This window comes from Anopheles moucheti, chromosome 2, assembly GCF_943734755.1.
Source record: "Anopheles moucheti chromosome 2, idAnoMoucSN_F20_07, whole genome shotgun sequence".
Taxonomy (NCBI): Eukaryota; Metazoa; Arthropoda; class Insecta; order Diptera; family Culicidae; genus Anopheles; species Anopheles moucheti.
Window position 1 is genome coordinate 90,497,161 of NC_069140.1, and position 14,585 is coordinate 90,511,745.

Consider the following 14,585-nt stretch of genomic DNA (forward strand, 5'->3'; position numbering starts at 1 on the left):
CGCTCACTAGCTTAAATATGTTGTGTTGTTGGGTTGTTCTGTTACTTCTGTATAATATTTGTGTGACCAATTTTGTGACCTTTTTGTATGTATATCTATATATATATATATATGTATATGTGTGTATATGTCTGGAAGACTGTGACTGTTTTGCATTCTTTTGCGATGCATTTCTGCATACTTTTCAACGTTCCACATCCCACGCCGACCGGTGGATCTTTGCTATTTGTGTATATTTGCTTTCTAAGTTTTCAATACCGCTAACAATGTGTACTAGTTTGTTATTAGTTGCAGTTTCATCTCAACTCGTTACTATCGGCTCTCGGAAGACATTGATTAACGATTCAGTTTGCATTGCCTTAGCCATGATGAGAGAGCCCACACGTGCTTCAGATGGTGAGCTATTCAGTGTGCCTCAATATGTGCCCGATATGTTCAAATTGTTGTCAATGTCGATTTGGAGGAATCGGTACAAGTTCACTACTCGCCAATCCAATGTTGCTGCTGTGTTAAACTCTGATATCTTGTCAAATCCGCGCATCGCCCATCGTCGCAAGCCCGACAGTGTGTAACTTTTGCGTACTAACGAACCAACGCATTCGTCCAACGTAACACCTGGACACGTTGCTATGGTCTAATGAAAAAGGAGTGAAACGGTTTTAACAACGGTTCGTTTGAGTTAAATGGCAGATGAGTGGAAGTGTAATGTGTAATGGGTGTGCACTCTGTACAAACATCTTCACGGGAAGCGCGCTCCCTCGCCCTCCATCGGGGCTCCGAGCTGCTTAGAACGGCAAACCGATCTCGAAGGCATGGATCAAAGCCGTGCCCGAATCGTAGATGCCAACCACACAGAACAGCACACCGAGAAAGATGATGAAGTAGTTGTAGGCGCGCTGCTTCTGATCCAGCAGATGGCCCTTCAGCTTCAGATGGAAGTAACAGGGCCAGATAAAGCTTAACATCGTACCCGTGAAGCTCCCGATAAAACCCATCAGGATGGAAAAGTGTGGTATGAAGATGGCCATCATGATCGTGCCGAGAATGACGGCCAAACGCCATGCCAGGCCCCAAACTTTCAGCTCCCCGTCCAGCTCCCAGACGACCGGAAAGATGGTCTTCGGTTTGCCACGGAAGAACGCACGCTCGAGCAGCTCGCAAGCGGCAAAGAACGGCAACGGGTAGCTGAGGATCGCCTTAATGACCAGACAAAAGTTCACCAGACCTTTGAACCCGGGCGAGTGCAGATTGTTCGTGATGACCTGCTGCGTATCGTTCTGGAACGTCAGGAAGCAGATGTACCCGAACAGGGCCTTAAAGGCGGCCGCCGCTATATGCGACCAGTCGAGCATCCAGTTGAACTTGGACCGATCCTCCATGTTGCCCTCGAGCGTGGGCAGGAAGATTTGCGACGTGTAGGAGAAGACAATAACACCAAGTGAGATTGGAAAGTTCTCAAAGTCCATTCGCCACTTGACCTTACTCCAGCCCCAGTCGCCGATCTCCAGCAGGCAGTAGCCGACGATGATCGCGTTGATCAGCAGATGGGCCATGGTGCACCAGAACGACAGCAGCGACACGTGGTGCAGCGACTTGAGGAACGCGAGCGGCAGCAGAAAGATACCGCACAGCATCATCCACGACCGGGTGTCCAACGCACCGTCCGGGAAGGAACCGGCCATCAGATCGCCGCACACGACCACGTACAGGATGCACGTCATGAGCAGCTCGATGATCTGCGCTATGCTGACGACCCGCGCACCAATCTTCTTGCCGAAGCACACCTTCGCGATCGATACGTAGCTGTCCCGAACCCGTACCGGTTCGCCGGTTTGCGGATCCGGCTCGTACAGACACTGGACGAGAATCTTGCCGGTGTAGCAGCAAATGTGAGCTATGCCAACCATCGCTATGATCGCCCAGTAGCCGCCCCGCAGGACCGCAAATGGTAGCGACACGATGAACATTCCCTGGAACAATTTAAGCAAGGTCTCCATTAACGATCTGTTAGTGATGCGATGTTCTGCCGGAAGTAACCACCGACAGGATTCTAAGACATCGAATTAGACGAGCGGGTTAGATGATGATGCGGTCGCGAAGACGGAGGCATGGCGAATTCCGCCAAGAATCGTGCCGTTGGGAATTTAGATTGCAGAGGCTTACATAGCATACTTACCACGACCATATATTGTCTAGAACAATAGGTTGTACATTTAGATACAAATGAAAATATTGATTAAACGTGCAATTGTGGAGATGACAGAATTGGTTGAAACTCAATGCAAAGAGATGTCTAGAGAAGAAATTAAAAGATGTCTAATGTCGAGCATATGCAGGGACATAGCTCTCCTCAACAAAATCTAAGTATATAGGGGATATCCTACATGTTACGGACATCTGTCCCCAGTCAGACTCTACCTGAATTGCATTGGTCACGTTCCAAGCGGCCTGATACTCGTTGATCTTAGCTCCACCTGGGGCTTCACCTTCGCAACCGCCGGCGAAAGTACTGTCCGAACCAAACGACTGCACACTGCCCTGTCTGTTGGAAAGAGATACGATGCGGACATCATTAACACGCTGCCTGTCTCAGAGCTCGCTTTCCGATCGCATACCTCGGAGGGTAGCCGCCCGCTTGGTACCCATTTTCGAAATCACCCTGATTGAAACCCGTCTCCTGGTACTGGTTAGTACCGGGTTGTTCCGTTCCATCCTCCTGATAGTATGCCTTCGGATTCGTGAACGGATTCAAAGGATTCATCTCCGTTGTTCCACCAGTGTCACCCGCGGCTAAGAATGATATAACAGGAGCTCCGCGTGAAGATGTGTCCTTGAAGGTGGACGTCCACGAAACCTCCGTCGTGTACTTACCGTCCTGTTCGGCGAAATGTACATTCTGTGGTCTTGGGGGGACTTGCGGTGGCGATCGCATGCCACTAGCACCGGGTGCACCACCATAGCTATCTCCGGCTGGCTCTTCGTAACCGTTCTGTTTCTGCTTGGCCGGAATCGTTTGACGTGCTGTTTGCAGGGCCACATTGAGCATGTTTTTCACCGGCGGCAGCGGCACTGAGCGCAGATTGTTCAGGAACGCCATGATGCGGTTATCGGTTTAACAATGAACAATAGTCAACTACACGCACACAAAACACTGTTGGGATTACACTGGAACTGGCTCCGGTGTATTAGAAGACTTTTCAGTGATTTTGCAAAACTTGGATCAACTCAATTACATCAATGTTGTTTGTTCATTATTAAACCTGAAAAAAAGGATAAGAAAGTGATTAAATTTTATTCCACCGTTGGCAGCATTCGGTTGGCGCTTAAAGATAAACCTCGTGTGACTCGAGAGCGTACCGCGAACACACGGATGCTCAATCGAGACGAGAGCAAAATCACGCTGGAAGCAGTTATTGATTTTTTTACATCACCCAACCCTCACCCAACCGCACAGTTCTCTCCTGGCACAGAATAGGGGACCAAAAACGAATGGGATTGAAGATGAAAGGAAGTGGCCCGTGTGGGTGTACATCATGTGGTGTGAAAATTAACCAGGAAAAGACATTTTTTGCATTGGGAAATTAAATACACGTGGCGGTGAATAGAAAAGAATGCCTGACTTGGTGGACATTTTCAACCTCTCCTCATACGTAACCACCGTCCAGAACATCCAATGGGATTCCTCCCATTCAGAGCACTTACCACATCCCAGTTGGCGTCCTGATGAAGGGGTTCTGCGAAAAAATGTCTGCCGGAATATCCTTAAGCCCCACGCACGGGTTCGCACTGGTGGAAAAACGGGCACACGGGCGGGTTTCACTGGTTTTCGCTTTCGGGGTGATTTCTTGGGCGCACTACTCTCACTACCTCACGCAACCGATCAGTGTGCCATTTTGGTGGAAAGTGAAGACAATTGCTCCACCGAGGGCGCTTCGAACCGAAAAGATGCTCACCGTGCCGTTTTTCGATTGCCGAGCGAGAGAGTGAAAGAGAAAGCACGGCAGTAAGGATATGGTTGTGATGAGAGTGAAGAGAGTGGGGCCGTGAGAATGGTGCAAGGATTCAACCGAAGGATATTAGATGGTGAGGTGAACCATCCGTGACAGATAAACATTGGAGTGTCCTGCTTCGAATGGGAGAAGTCTTGTACACTGGCGACTCGAATTTGGTCATCACCAAGAGGTGCAGAATTGAGAGTTGTATGAAGCAGGATATTGTTTGAAATGTCCGTTTGCTATGGTTGCTTAGATGGAGTTGATAAATAATCCTATGGAGCAACCATAATAATGAATTTTGTCTATTGCACATAGCCTAGAATTCCTTCGTGATACGGCGAAACGTACAATGTGTAAGAATTCCAAGAGTTGACCTCTGAGGGTCTCTTGATGCTCGGAACTCACGTTGAACACAATTATTCAAATCTTCAAGTCTTCCGAAATTGTCTTTCCCTCGTAAATCTCGTTGGAGATTGAATTTTAATTATTCTCCTGTCGGCTCTTCTCTTCTACTGAACAAGATTGTTTATTGTTTTGGAAGCTTTAACAAAAAAAGTAAATCATGTCTCAATAAAATATGCTACGAGGTTGTCTACGCCTCCCCAAGGCTATATGTGGCAGCATGGACGAGTGGGGAATTTGAAAACAAACTTCCACGGATTGCAACCGGTTTGACCGGTTCAACTGTTTATTTGAAGTTCTTTTGAAATATGAAGAGTTCAACGAGACGCGATAATTAGCAAACAAACTGCTCATCGCTTTATACATATATAAGCCCGGTGTGGTTCGTCGGCTCGAGATCAGATGATCAGTGATTGTGCCCAGTTATCGGTGCGTCTCAGTACGGTGCGTAGCAAAATGAATCGTGTAATTCTGGTGACATTTTTGGTTGTGTGCGTCTGTGGTTTCATCTCCTCCGCCGATGGGATGCCTGCGCGCCGCAAACAGCAGTCCAGCTCTTCCGAAGAGTCCGGTGAAGTGCAGCCGAAGAGTAGCGATCGAGAAATGGGCCAGAATGGTCCGGGAAAACACCGAAAGTCTCAATCATCCGGGGAAAAGGGAGAGATGAAAATGAGACGACCTCGGCCACCTCCAAGACGCAGGAAGAACAAGAACAAGAACAGGAATCAAATGTCTTCGACGACCACGACATCTACCTCCACTACAACGGCTTTACCAACTACCAGTTCCTCTACCACTGCAACACCTCGATCGGAATCGACGACATCTACCACCACAACAACGGTTTTACCAACAACCAGCTCTACTACGGCATCACCTCGATCGGAATCGACAACAACTACCTCCACAACAACGGTTTTATCAACTACTAGTGCTTCTACCACGGTATCACCATCATCCACTAAAACTCCGTTAACTTCTTCCAATCCGACCACTACGACTACCGGATCTATTACTACTCCGACCTCGTCGACTACCTCCACGACAGTTTCCAGTACAACGACGAGTTCGACTACTACACCTGCCACCAGTTCTACGGCAAGTGTTTCCACTACCACCGCACGTTCATCGCCTCCAACACGTCCGCGACGTGATGATCAATAGGCGGCGTTAGTCTCCGCGGTGCAATAAGTACACAATAAATTGGTAATAAAATATGGTTCACTTTATTAATCGTTTAATGTGACTCGAACGATCGAAACATTGCGCACACACTGCCATCGTTGTTTTGCTTTCGTCGCGTGTTACAGTCACACGATCACGGTTTTATCAGAATGTCCATGCAAATTTGTCGAAGCAGCGGGATTAGGTACACTAAAACTAACACAAAAACAGAACTGTACGATCGTTTAACTAGGTGCTAGTGACAGTAGAATTTCTATTCCCGTCGTCCTTCCGTTCGCCGTGGAAAGCTAGGGGAAGGGTTTCCCCACTGCCGGGAAAACGCGTCGCATTGGCAGGGGTTTTCCTAAATGCTTCGTGTGCTCACTTGTTTGCCACGACCCAAGGAAGCAAAAGGAACGAAATGCTACCCTAGCGAGATGATTTTACAGAAACATTTTGATGAATACACAAAGTACACTCGTACATAATTGTCTAGATAGATAGAGTTGTATATAAAAATAAACAATTCATTCCTTTTACTAAACTGCAACTAACGTTTCTTCAGTTGGGGTACTTCTAGCTCTTCCCTGGAAAACTCCTCAATCTTCAGTGCCTATACCCATTCTACGCTCAGGGCGTATGATACACTACTCTTGCACATTAAAAAAAAAACACGAGAAGTAGCTTAACTAATAGGCTAACAATATAAACTAGTAAAATAAATCGAACGATTACATTACAAACGTTGCACGTTTGGAGCGCCCCTTTTCTCTGCCAACTCGTGGGTCTAGTCGGGCACACTCTTGGCTTGGCTGTAAGCACGCTTGCACAGACCCCTATATGGCCATATTGGGGCGTCAATTGGGAATCGCAATCATACGGAAAGGATGGGTCCGTTGTATATAAAAACCTCCTCATCCGCTAGTTATTCCACCGTTCAGCTACTACTACTGCAGCATTCAAGAACATCACAATCATTCATAATTAGCATCGAATCCGTAATTGGGAGCGAGAGAGGTCTTGCATTGAGGTCAATAAGCCGGAAACTAGGGTAAACGTAAGGATGACCAATCGGCGCACTCGGACAACTCGCGGCACAGATCGATCGGTTCGCCTCATTCCAGCTCGAACTCCTTCTCCCAGCTTTCGTCCGAGTTGGAGGATGACGCTTCCGCTTCCTTCGAAAAGTGGTTCTTGTCCATCTTGAGCTGTTCCTTCTTTTTGCCACCGGTTTGCTGTTGTGCGCCCTTCTTACCCGTTTGCTGTTGTTGCTGTTGCTGGTTTTTGTTATTTACATTCTTACCCGCGTTGCTGTTCGACGCCTTACCGCCCTGTTGTTGCTGCTGAGTACCGGATTTGTTTGGCTGCTGCGTGTTTGCTTTTTGGTTGCTCGACGCTTTCGGTTCCTTCTTGGCTGCCGCCACCGTGGATGTGGATTTGCCTTTAGGACCTTCAGCTACTTGGGCGGATGCTTTCGGTGTTTTTTGCGGGGTGCCTTCGATGTCCGATTGAACTAGTAAGGATTCGTCAACGATGTCGAGTTTGCCGACACTGGTCGTAAGGGTTTTTTCTCGTTCCCGTATCTCCTGCTCGTACTCCTCCAGCAATCGGGCCTGTTCTTCCTCCGATAGTTCAATGTTTGTTGCGTCGAATTCGGGTACTTCCGCCCAAGCAAGATCATCCGCAATTGGGTACGAAGGCGTTTCGGCGTCCGGTTCGGTTGCTGGGAAACGGAAGGTCGAGTTAGGCCTGGGAAGGAAAACGTCCACTATTCCATCTTCACTTACCCTCTTCGATCGTTCGTCTAGGTTGATCGGTTTGTACGATCGTTTTGTTTGGTGCACACGTTTCCGCAGAGTTGAGCGCAGCTTTCGCTTTCCGCTCGGCCAATTCCGCATTCGCAATCGCATCCTCGAGCAAGGCTTTTTTAAAGAGATATCTGCAATTGTTGTCAGTATAGTGAAATTCTGTGATCCGGATTGTTAAACTAGTACGAGTATGCGAGTATTTACCGTTTCCAGAAGTTCATGTGTGCAACTTTGGCAGGCACCAGTGTGACGTACTTCTCGTTCAGTATCGTACTGCTCGCGAGATGTTTCGCTAGCCGCGGCTCAGTGAACTGTTCCTGCTCGACAACCTCCATCCAGCGCTTGTACTTTTCCCGCAGCTCATCGGCCGGTTCCTCCATATAGGTATCGTTGTTTGCCTGCATCTCTGCCAGATGCTTGTAGAAACCGGTCAGCGTGAGCGTACCGTCGGCCGTTATCAGTACGGCTTCGGTTTCTTCGTCCTCCTCGAGCGACGGCACCAGTGCCTCGGTGACTTGGCCCAGGAAGCTGCTGAAGCTTTTCTTCATCGCACCAACGGTGGAATCCGGTTCGCCCAGACTAAGCGAACGACCGAGTGCTTCGGTAGCGCTCGATGCTTCCGTCTTAACGACCGTTGTTAGTTCTGTCAAATCATTTTTAACCGCCTCCAGAACCGATGCAGACTGGAAGGACGCAATACAGCAAAAGGTTTCATGGTTAGATTTTGCTTCATTCCGAATGAACGCTGATAGGCTAAACGTTGATAAACAAAGTGCATTTGCTATCGATATCGCTTTTTGCACAGCTGTTTATGAGATGAGTTAAAGCATATCATCGTCATACAACCAATACATTCACTCGTTACCTTTGTACGTGCGGTGTCTATCCACGAGCCCCACCAACTGGACGAACTGGCCGATGCAGTGCTGCCCGTAGGACTTGTCGGTGCATCTGCGGTCCTGCTCTTCGACGGACTGGCTGGTGCATCTGTAGCGATGGGTTCCTCGCTGGGACTAATATGGGAGAAAAGACAGTTATCACTCGAAAAATCTAAAAACCCCCACAAGGTTGCAAGTTCCCACCCCGTTACTAACCTTTTATCTGCCATATCGACACACACAGTGTTCAGTGTGTCGCTGTACGTCGTTATGTTATTATTTACGTACAGAAGGGACGCAATTGCAACGAAGCAGCGGGGGTCGGGGGACGGTGTTAGGAACTAGAGCAACAGGAATGGGTGGCACACTACTAGGAGGCTCTTTAACCGTTTGGCAGTAAGGGAGAAACAGGCAGGTTCGAAAGTGGACGACCTCCAAAAAACAAAAATCAATGGCCAGCAAGCAGGGAATTGATTTTCACACACGAAATCCCCAATCTGTGTATGCCACCTATGTACGCAAGCACTTTTTTCCACTCCGATATGCGTCGTGTTTATGGGTCGGGAGTTGGAGATCTAGCACAAATATAGGCCGACACTGGTGCTACTGCTGCCACCGATGGTTTGGTTTGGCATTTTGTCCGATCGCGACCGGCTGATCAGACGCTTTGAGAGCTTGGTTGCGATGGGTCCTTGTTCGGGAAATAAGCTCCCAAAAGTTTGTTTCACAATTTTGTAAATAAAGAGCACGTATGCCAGTGGAAAATCAGAACCAGTTTCTACGCACAACAAAGCAACTGACAGTGCTGGAGGCGCAATAAGGTAACCACGTTGGTCATCTGTATTGACAGCTGTGATTTGTGCGATGACAGAAATCCGATCCGGTTGTTTGGAGATGCATTTACGAAGTGGTTGGATTTTCACATTTCTATTCTATAATAGGGAAGTTCAATAAGCCTTGATTGTTTTAGATTTAATTGTTTTCTTTTTGCAAAAAAATCTCTCTTCCCAGGCACAGTTGTCGTTTGGTTCGGTATTCATTTAAAGTTTTTGAATTTTATGGCCCGTAAATCATAAATGATTATTGTTGAAAATGAAATTTCAATATTTTTGAAAAGCAGTTCCAGTTTTTCCTTGAGTAAAAATTTAGGGTCCAAAAAATTGTCTTTTGTTGATGTTTCCCCAGCAGCTGGAAATAGCATCAACATTGTCCTCTACTGTAGCTGTCATTCGATTTGCTGATTTTGCGAAGTAAACATTAACACGCAGTAGAAGCAGGTAGAAACGCTAAAACGGCTAGAAAATACTATTTTTCTACGAGTTCTACACTCGGACGCAGGGTTTAATGGCTACACACAGTCCGGTTAGTGTGAAACAGTCCGGAACAGCAACGGGTCAGAAGGGCAAACAGAGTCAATCGCTCATTATGGATCGCGACATTTTGGACGATCTGGCCAGTCGGTTCATCATCAACGTGCCGGAGGAGGAGCGTAAAAATTTGATTCGTATCTGCTTCCAAATGGAGCTGGCGCATTGGTTTTATCTGGATTTTTACTGTGGGGAAAGTAAGCATAAGTGTGGCATCAAGCAGTTTGCGCAGCAAATGTTTAAGGTGAGTCACAGGTGCTTTTATAGCGACGATGAACAGAGATGCTTATGTTTGTATGTCGTTCCGCAGCACGTACCGTTTCTGCAACCGCACTGGCCAAATGTGGACACCGTACTGGAGGACTGGAAACAGTACAAGCTGACCGTACCGACTTACGGTGCGATATTGCTTTCGGAAGATAGGAAGCATGTGCTGCTGGTGCAATCGTTCTGGGCGAAATCATCCTGGGGTTTTCCGAAAGGAAAGATCAACGAAAACGAGGAACCGGTGAACTGTGCGATCCGCGAGGTGTACGAAGAGACGGGTTACGACATTAGCAAGCTGATCGTACCAACTGAGTACATTGATGTGGTCATCAACTATCAGTTTACCCGGCTGTACCTTGTGACGGGTGTACCGTTGGCGACCGTGTTTATGCCGAAAACGCGCAACGAAATTAAATGCTGCGAATGGTTTCCGGTTGATGTGCTGCCAGTAACAAAACACGACAACATCGTGAAGGGCAACCACAACCTGTCCGGGAATTCATTTTTTATGATTTTACCGTTTGTGAAGCGATTGAAAAAGTGGCTCGAATCGTACCACACGGGAAAGGGCGGAAACGGAGCAATTGGCAAAAGATCGACCAATGTGCTGGCGAACAATTCGCCTGTGTTTGGGCGCGAATCAACCGGCAAGCAGAAAATGAACAATCACCAACAAACGCAACAGGGCCAGAAGCAGCAGCGACAACGGCACAAATCGATGGGAGAGTTGGAGCAACAACCACAGCTTCAAATACTGCAGCCGGGTAGTTCGAAAGGAAAGGGCGCATCGAACGCGAATCAGCAGTTCGGCAACAGCAGTACAAACCGTTCCCAGCAGCAGCAAAAACAAACGATCCGCGACGATCCTAACCGAACGCAGCGAGCGACCAGTGTGGCGAACGACACATACAAAGACTTTCTGACTGGTGTTGCGGATGAGTCGTCCGCGGTGAAACCCACTGGACATCAGCTTAATCAAAGCAACAAGAATGAACCGAAGAGTGGGCCAACCACGTCGCAACCTGCAGCGAATGCAAACGGTAGCCGGTCGGCGGAACGAGTGGCCAAGAGTCAGACGAAGCGAAAACTGTTTGCCAACGATACCGTCCCAGAAAAACCGACGGAAGTACAAGAATCCGAAAGCGAAGAGAATGACATGGAAGAATTTTTGGCTTATCTGATGAGGGAAGAAAAGTACGATAAATTGCGCAATACATATCAATGGAAATCCTTTCAGCTAACACATCATGCATTCTTTTACCCTTTTCCTGTACGTGATTAAAACTAATAAAAGCGGCTTAAGATACTTTACACCAAACGAAAGTAGGCCACCGAGAGAAAAAACAAAACAAAATCAAAACGCATCAATCCTCTATTCAGTGTTTACGCGTTACGTGGTTTGGAGATTTTATTGATTTTCGATTTATTTAAGGAGGATATAGTTAAAAACTTGTAGCCCACATTACATATTACTTTCGTGTTGGTTTGTTTTGTTCTTTTTTGTTTGTTTCTGCATTCACTTTATTTGTTTTCTTTTGCCCGTAAGCGATTAGGTGCGAAATTTAATACTATCGCTTCTGTCCCTTTCCTCCTTATCGCTGTGTGTACTGTGTAGTAGATGTGTTTGGTTTGTGTGAATCTTCCTTGTTTTTATTTGTTAGCAATAGAAACCCGTGTAAGTCGTTCACATTCTCCTTCGCCGAGAAATCCAGGCGCAGTAGCAATAAAGGTTAAAAACACTTGTCTCTTGCACCCCGCGCAAATCCCTAATGATTTTCAACTGTCTATGTACACTCGGCAATACGATACTACTATACTTTGCTATTCTATCGGAGATAGGCGATAAAAACAAACATGTCGAATATAATAAATAGAGTTGACTTAGTGTGTTATACTGCTGCCGCCCCCCTAATGTCTCTACGCGTGTCATTAGAATTTGGGTTGTTACTTTCGGTAGTTTAAGTTACAAGTCTAGGCTATTATTACTTGCTTTTATCCCCGTTTTAATCGAGCGAAGCGGCGTAGAACGAAGGCTTGCTTTAGAAATCCGTATCTGCCCGTTACTGTCCATGTCTTTTTGGATGTTTTTTTTTTCGTTCTCTCTCTTGTTTTTTTATTTGGTTTTAGTGTCCTTCCATGTGATGGAAACAAAACGATACTAGTTGTTTATAACATACGCATTTATCGTTCGTTACACCGTTCTTACGTCTACAGTGTGTTGCTATCAATAAAGCTATCTGTATAGCTTAAACGAGTGATGATTGTACGCTTGAGAAGGAGAATGAGAAGAAGAGCAAAAAAGGAAAAGGCTTATGTACCTTCGAATTTGTTCGCCTTCTTACTTCCTGTCCCTTTGTTAATGTCTCTCTAATCTACCGCTACCGCACTAAGTTACACTATTTGTGTGTTTTGTTTTTAACTCGCTTTTTTAACTGTGGACAAAACCGTTCTCATACGATAGTTTATTAATTACCTTTTTTGTTTTCTTTACGAACAGTATGCAACATTTTCTTTAACTAAAGTCCCGTCCCAAATATCGATTAGGCTCTCTTGTAGGAATCGGTTGACAGTTGAGAACTGAAGAGTTACCAAACCAAACACTTTAATTTTTTAGTTAAATTTCCGAGCAAAATACCATTTTTGTCTGACTAGACGCGTAAAGAAACAACATCTTTTTTATTACAAATTCGATCCACGATCATTGTACTCGATCGTGCTGTACCTCGCTTATATCACTTGAATTCGTCCTCGTTTGCTCTGCTTCCTCTGTTTTGCTAAAGCTTTCCCCCAGTAAAGATTTCCCCGTGGATAATTTTCCGCTTTCGATAGATAGGCCCCTACGGTATAAGTGTGTGTTTGTCGTATTGTAAGTTGAAAGTATTACGCGTGTGTGTGGTGGTTGTATGTTGGCCGTGCCATGTCACTGTGTATGTGAAGATATGTGCATGTGTACGTGTGTCTGTGAAACGTGTGTGTGTGTGCGTGTGGCATGTTTAGTTAGTAATTGTGCACTATTCACCCGCCGCAAATGCGCTTTCGCTACTACGCTTAGGTTAGTCTACCGCTCACACACTACCAAATTGTAACGAACGCTGTGTGACTTTGTTTTTAAATTTTTTTGAGAAGAAAATTTTATGTATCGGGTTTTCCCTTTTCATTCCTTCTCTCTTTCGCTACTGCGCTTATTTTGTCCGCTTAACAAGTTCGTTAAATATTCCAATGTTTAACAATGTTTAAAAGAGTTTGCTTTAATTCTATACAGTTTGTGTGGGTTTTTTTTCTTTGTTAGTTTTGTTTTATAAATGAGCGAATTAGAGGATTTTCTTGGGTAGTTGGACGCATTACCCGGTCAATAGAGATAAAATGGCTCTTTCTTTTTATTTTGTTTGGTGTGATGCAGGGTTTCCCAGTTGAGGTGGTAAAGCTGCAGCTATATCTGAATTTATTCAAGTTTAAGTAGAAAATGTGTATTTCCTCCTGTCTTTTACTAGGTAAAACTATGTAAAACACAAAGTATTTGCTGAAGCTGAATTCCAAAATTTGTAAAGCCTTCTAACTATGCAGACCTCTCTGCTAGATGTACAGAAACTTTCTCAATTACAACAAGATTCAGGAATTGGGATGGATTTCCCCATCTACATCTAAATAATTCATATCAACTTGAAACAATTGCAGATATAGCTCCAACCCTACCAGTTCAACTTCAAAACCTTGCAGATATAATCGCTTGTATAGTGCGGTACAGAATTTTGAGTTCAAGTGGCCAAATTCTTGCCGTAGTTATCTAAATTCTGTAAAAATTGAACCAAAATATTCCAAGTCGGTTCTGCAATCCTTCTCAATTCTCTAGAACTGTTGCAAAGTGAATGAGACTTTTTTTCAAAGATTTCTCACGAAATTGCAAAGCTTTTATTGTGTTTGGCAAGAAATCTTCCAAAACTGGGAAATGATTCCACAACTACCTCAACATATTCTAGTTCAAGTTGCACAAGAAATCAAGCAATGTCTCGAACTTCGTCACTTGAATTCGAAAACCCTGTAAGGGGTACTGCTCATTGGTTTGTGGTTAGTTTAAATAGGTATTTGCTATTAAGTTGCATCTTTGTAGAGGTTTTCGTTAGTACACGGGTTTGGTTCATTCGTAGCTCGATAGATTAAGAGAAACCATTGGTTTGTTTTTGTTATGTTAATTCTACTAAGAGTGTGTTTGTTTGCTTGCTTTATTCTTCTCAGATCGTTCTCTTATCTGTTCGTTTTTGTTTAATTCACGTATCACCAATGTTGCAGGAAGAAATGTGTATCCTTTCGCGCTGTACTAAAGATATGTAGATTCTATGCAGTTGTTTCGTGTTTCGAGTGTGTGTGTGTGGTACTGTAGAATGTTTTAAAATTTTTCAAAGGGAGGCTTACGGGTTTCGGTTCCGGTTAGAGAGGATACGAAGTTAAGATGGTAAATATGTCGGGTTCAGTTCCATACGGCAGAATCTGATATACCTATTGGTAGAGAATGGTCCTTGTGCTTAAAGCCATGGGTTCGAGTTTTGGGTCAGGTTTAGGTTTGGACTGCTCGAGCTGGTGGCGGGGTAAATTTCCTAACAAGTCTCTTCATTTAACAGATACATGCTCGCGGATAGTTTGTTACATTATTTCTACAAGAATGATCATCAAATGATCCTCGGTACATGGTACAGGAATTTGTGACTG

At 45.3% G+C, this 14,585-nt stretch overlaps 4 protein-coding genes across 4 annotated transcripts; 2 read left to right on the forward strand and 2 right to left on the reverse strand.

The window, feature by feature from the left end:
• Window positions 1–362: 362 nt before the first annotated feature.
• LOC128297073 (vesicular inhibitory amino acid transporter) lies at window positions 363–3,884 on the reverse strand. The gene is made up of 5 exons (XM_053032636.1): window positions 3,703–3,884; window positions 2,872–3,260; window positions 2,616–2,790; window positions 2,419–2,542; window positions 363–1,970 (listed from the first exon to the last, which is right to left on the reverse strand). Exons 2-5 carry the CDS (start codon window positions 3,095–3,097, stop codon window positions 786–788), a joined length of 1,710 nt encoding a protein of 569 aa, XP_052888596.1. The 5' UTR covers window positions 3,098–3,260; window positions 3,703–3,884; the 3' UTR covers window positions 363–785.
• Window positions 3,885–4,853: 969 nt separating this feature from the next.
• LOC128300075 (integumentary mucin C.1-like) lies at window positions 4,854–5,561 on the forward strand. The gene has a single exon (XM_053036111.1). The coding sequence runs from the start codon at window positions 4,854–4,856 to the stop codon at window positions 5,559–5,561; it is 708 nt and encodes a 235-aa protein (XP_052892071.1).
• Window positions 5,562–5,607: 46 nt separating this feature from the next.
• LOC128309766 (BSD domain-containing protein 1-A-like) lies at window positions 5,608–9,005 on the reverse strand. The gene is made up of 5 exons (XM_053046233.1): window positions 8,464–9,005; window positions 8,235–8,382; window positions 7,574–8,052; window positions 7,349–7,500; window positions 5,608–7,284 (listed from the first exon to the last, which is right to left on the reverse strand). The coding sequence occupies exons 1-5, from the start codon at window positions 8,475–8,477 to the stop codon at window positions 6,677–6,679; spliced, it is 1,401 nt and encodes a 466-aa protein (XP_052902193.1). The 5' UTR covers window positions 8,478–9,005; the 3' UTR covers window positions 5,608–6,676.
• A 521-nt stretch (window positions 9,006–9,526) lies between these two features.
• On the forward strand, window positions 9,527–11,577 carry LOC128309341 (m7GpppN-mRNA hydrolase). The gene is made up of 2 exons (XM_053045698.1): window positions 9,527–9,858; window positions 9,925–11,577. Exons 1-2 carry the CDS (start codon window positions 9,592–9,594, stop codon window positions 11,161–11,163), a joined length of 1,506 nt encoding a protein of 501 aa, XP_052901658.1. The 5' UTR covers window positions 9,527–9,591; the 3' UTR covers window positions 11,164–11,577.
• Window positions 11,578–14,585: the final 3,008 nt, after the last annotated feature.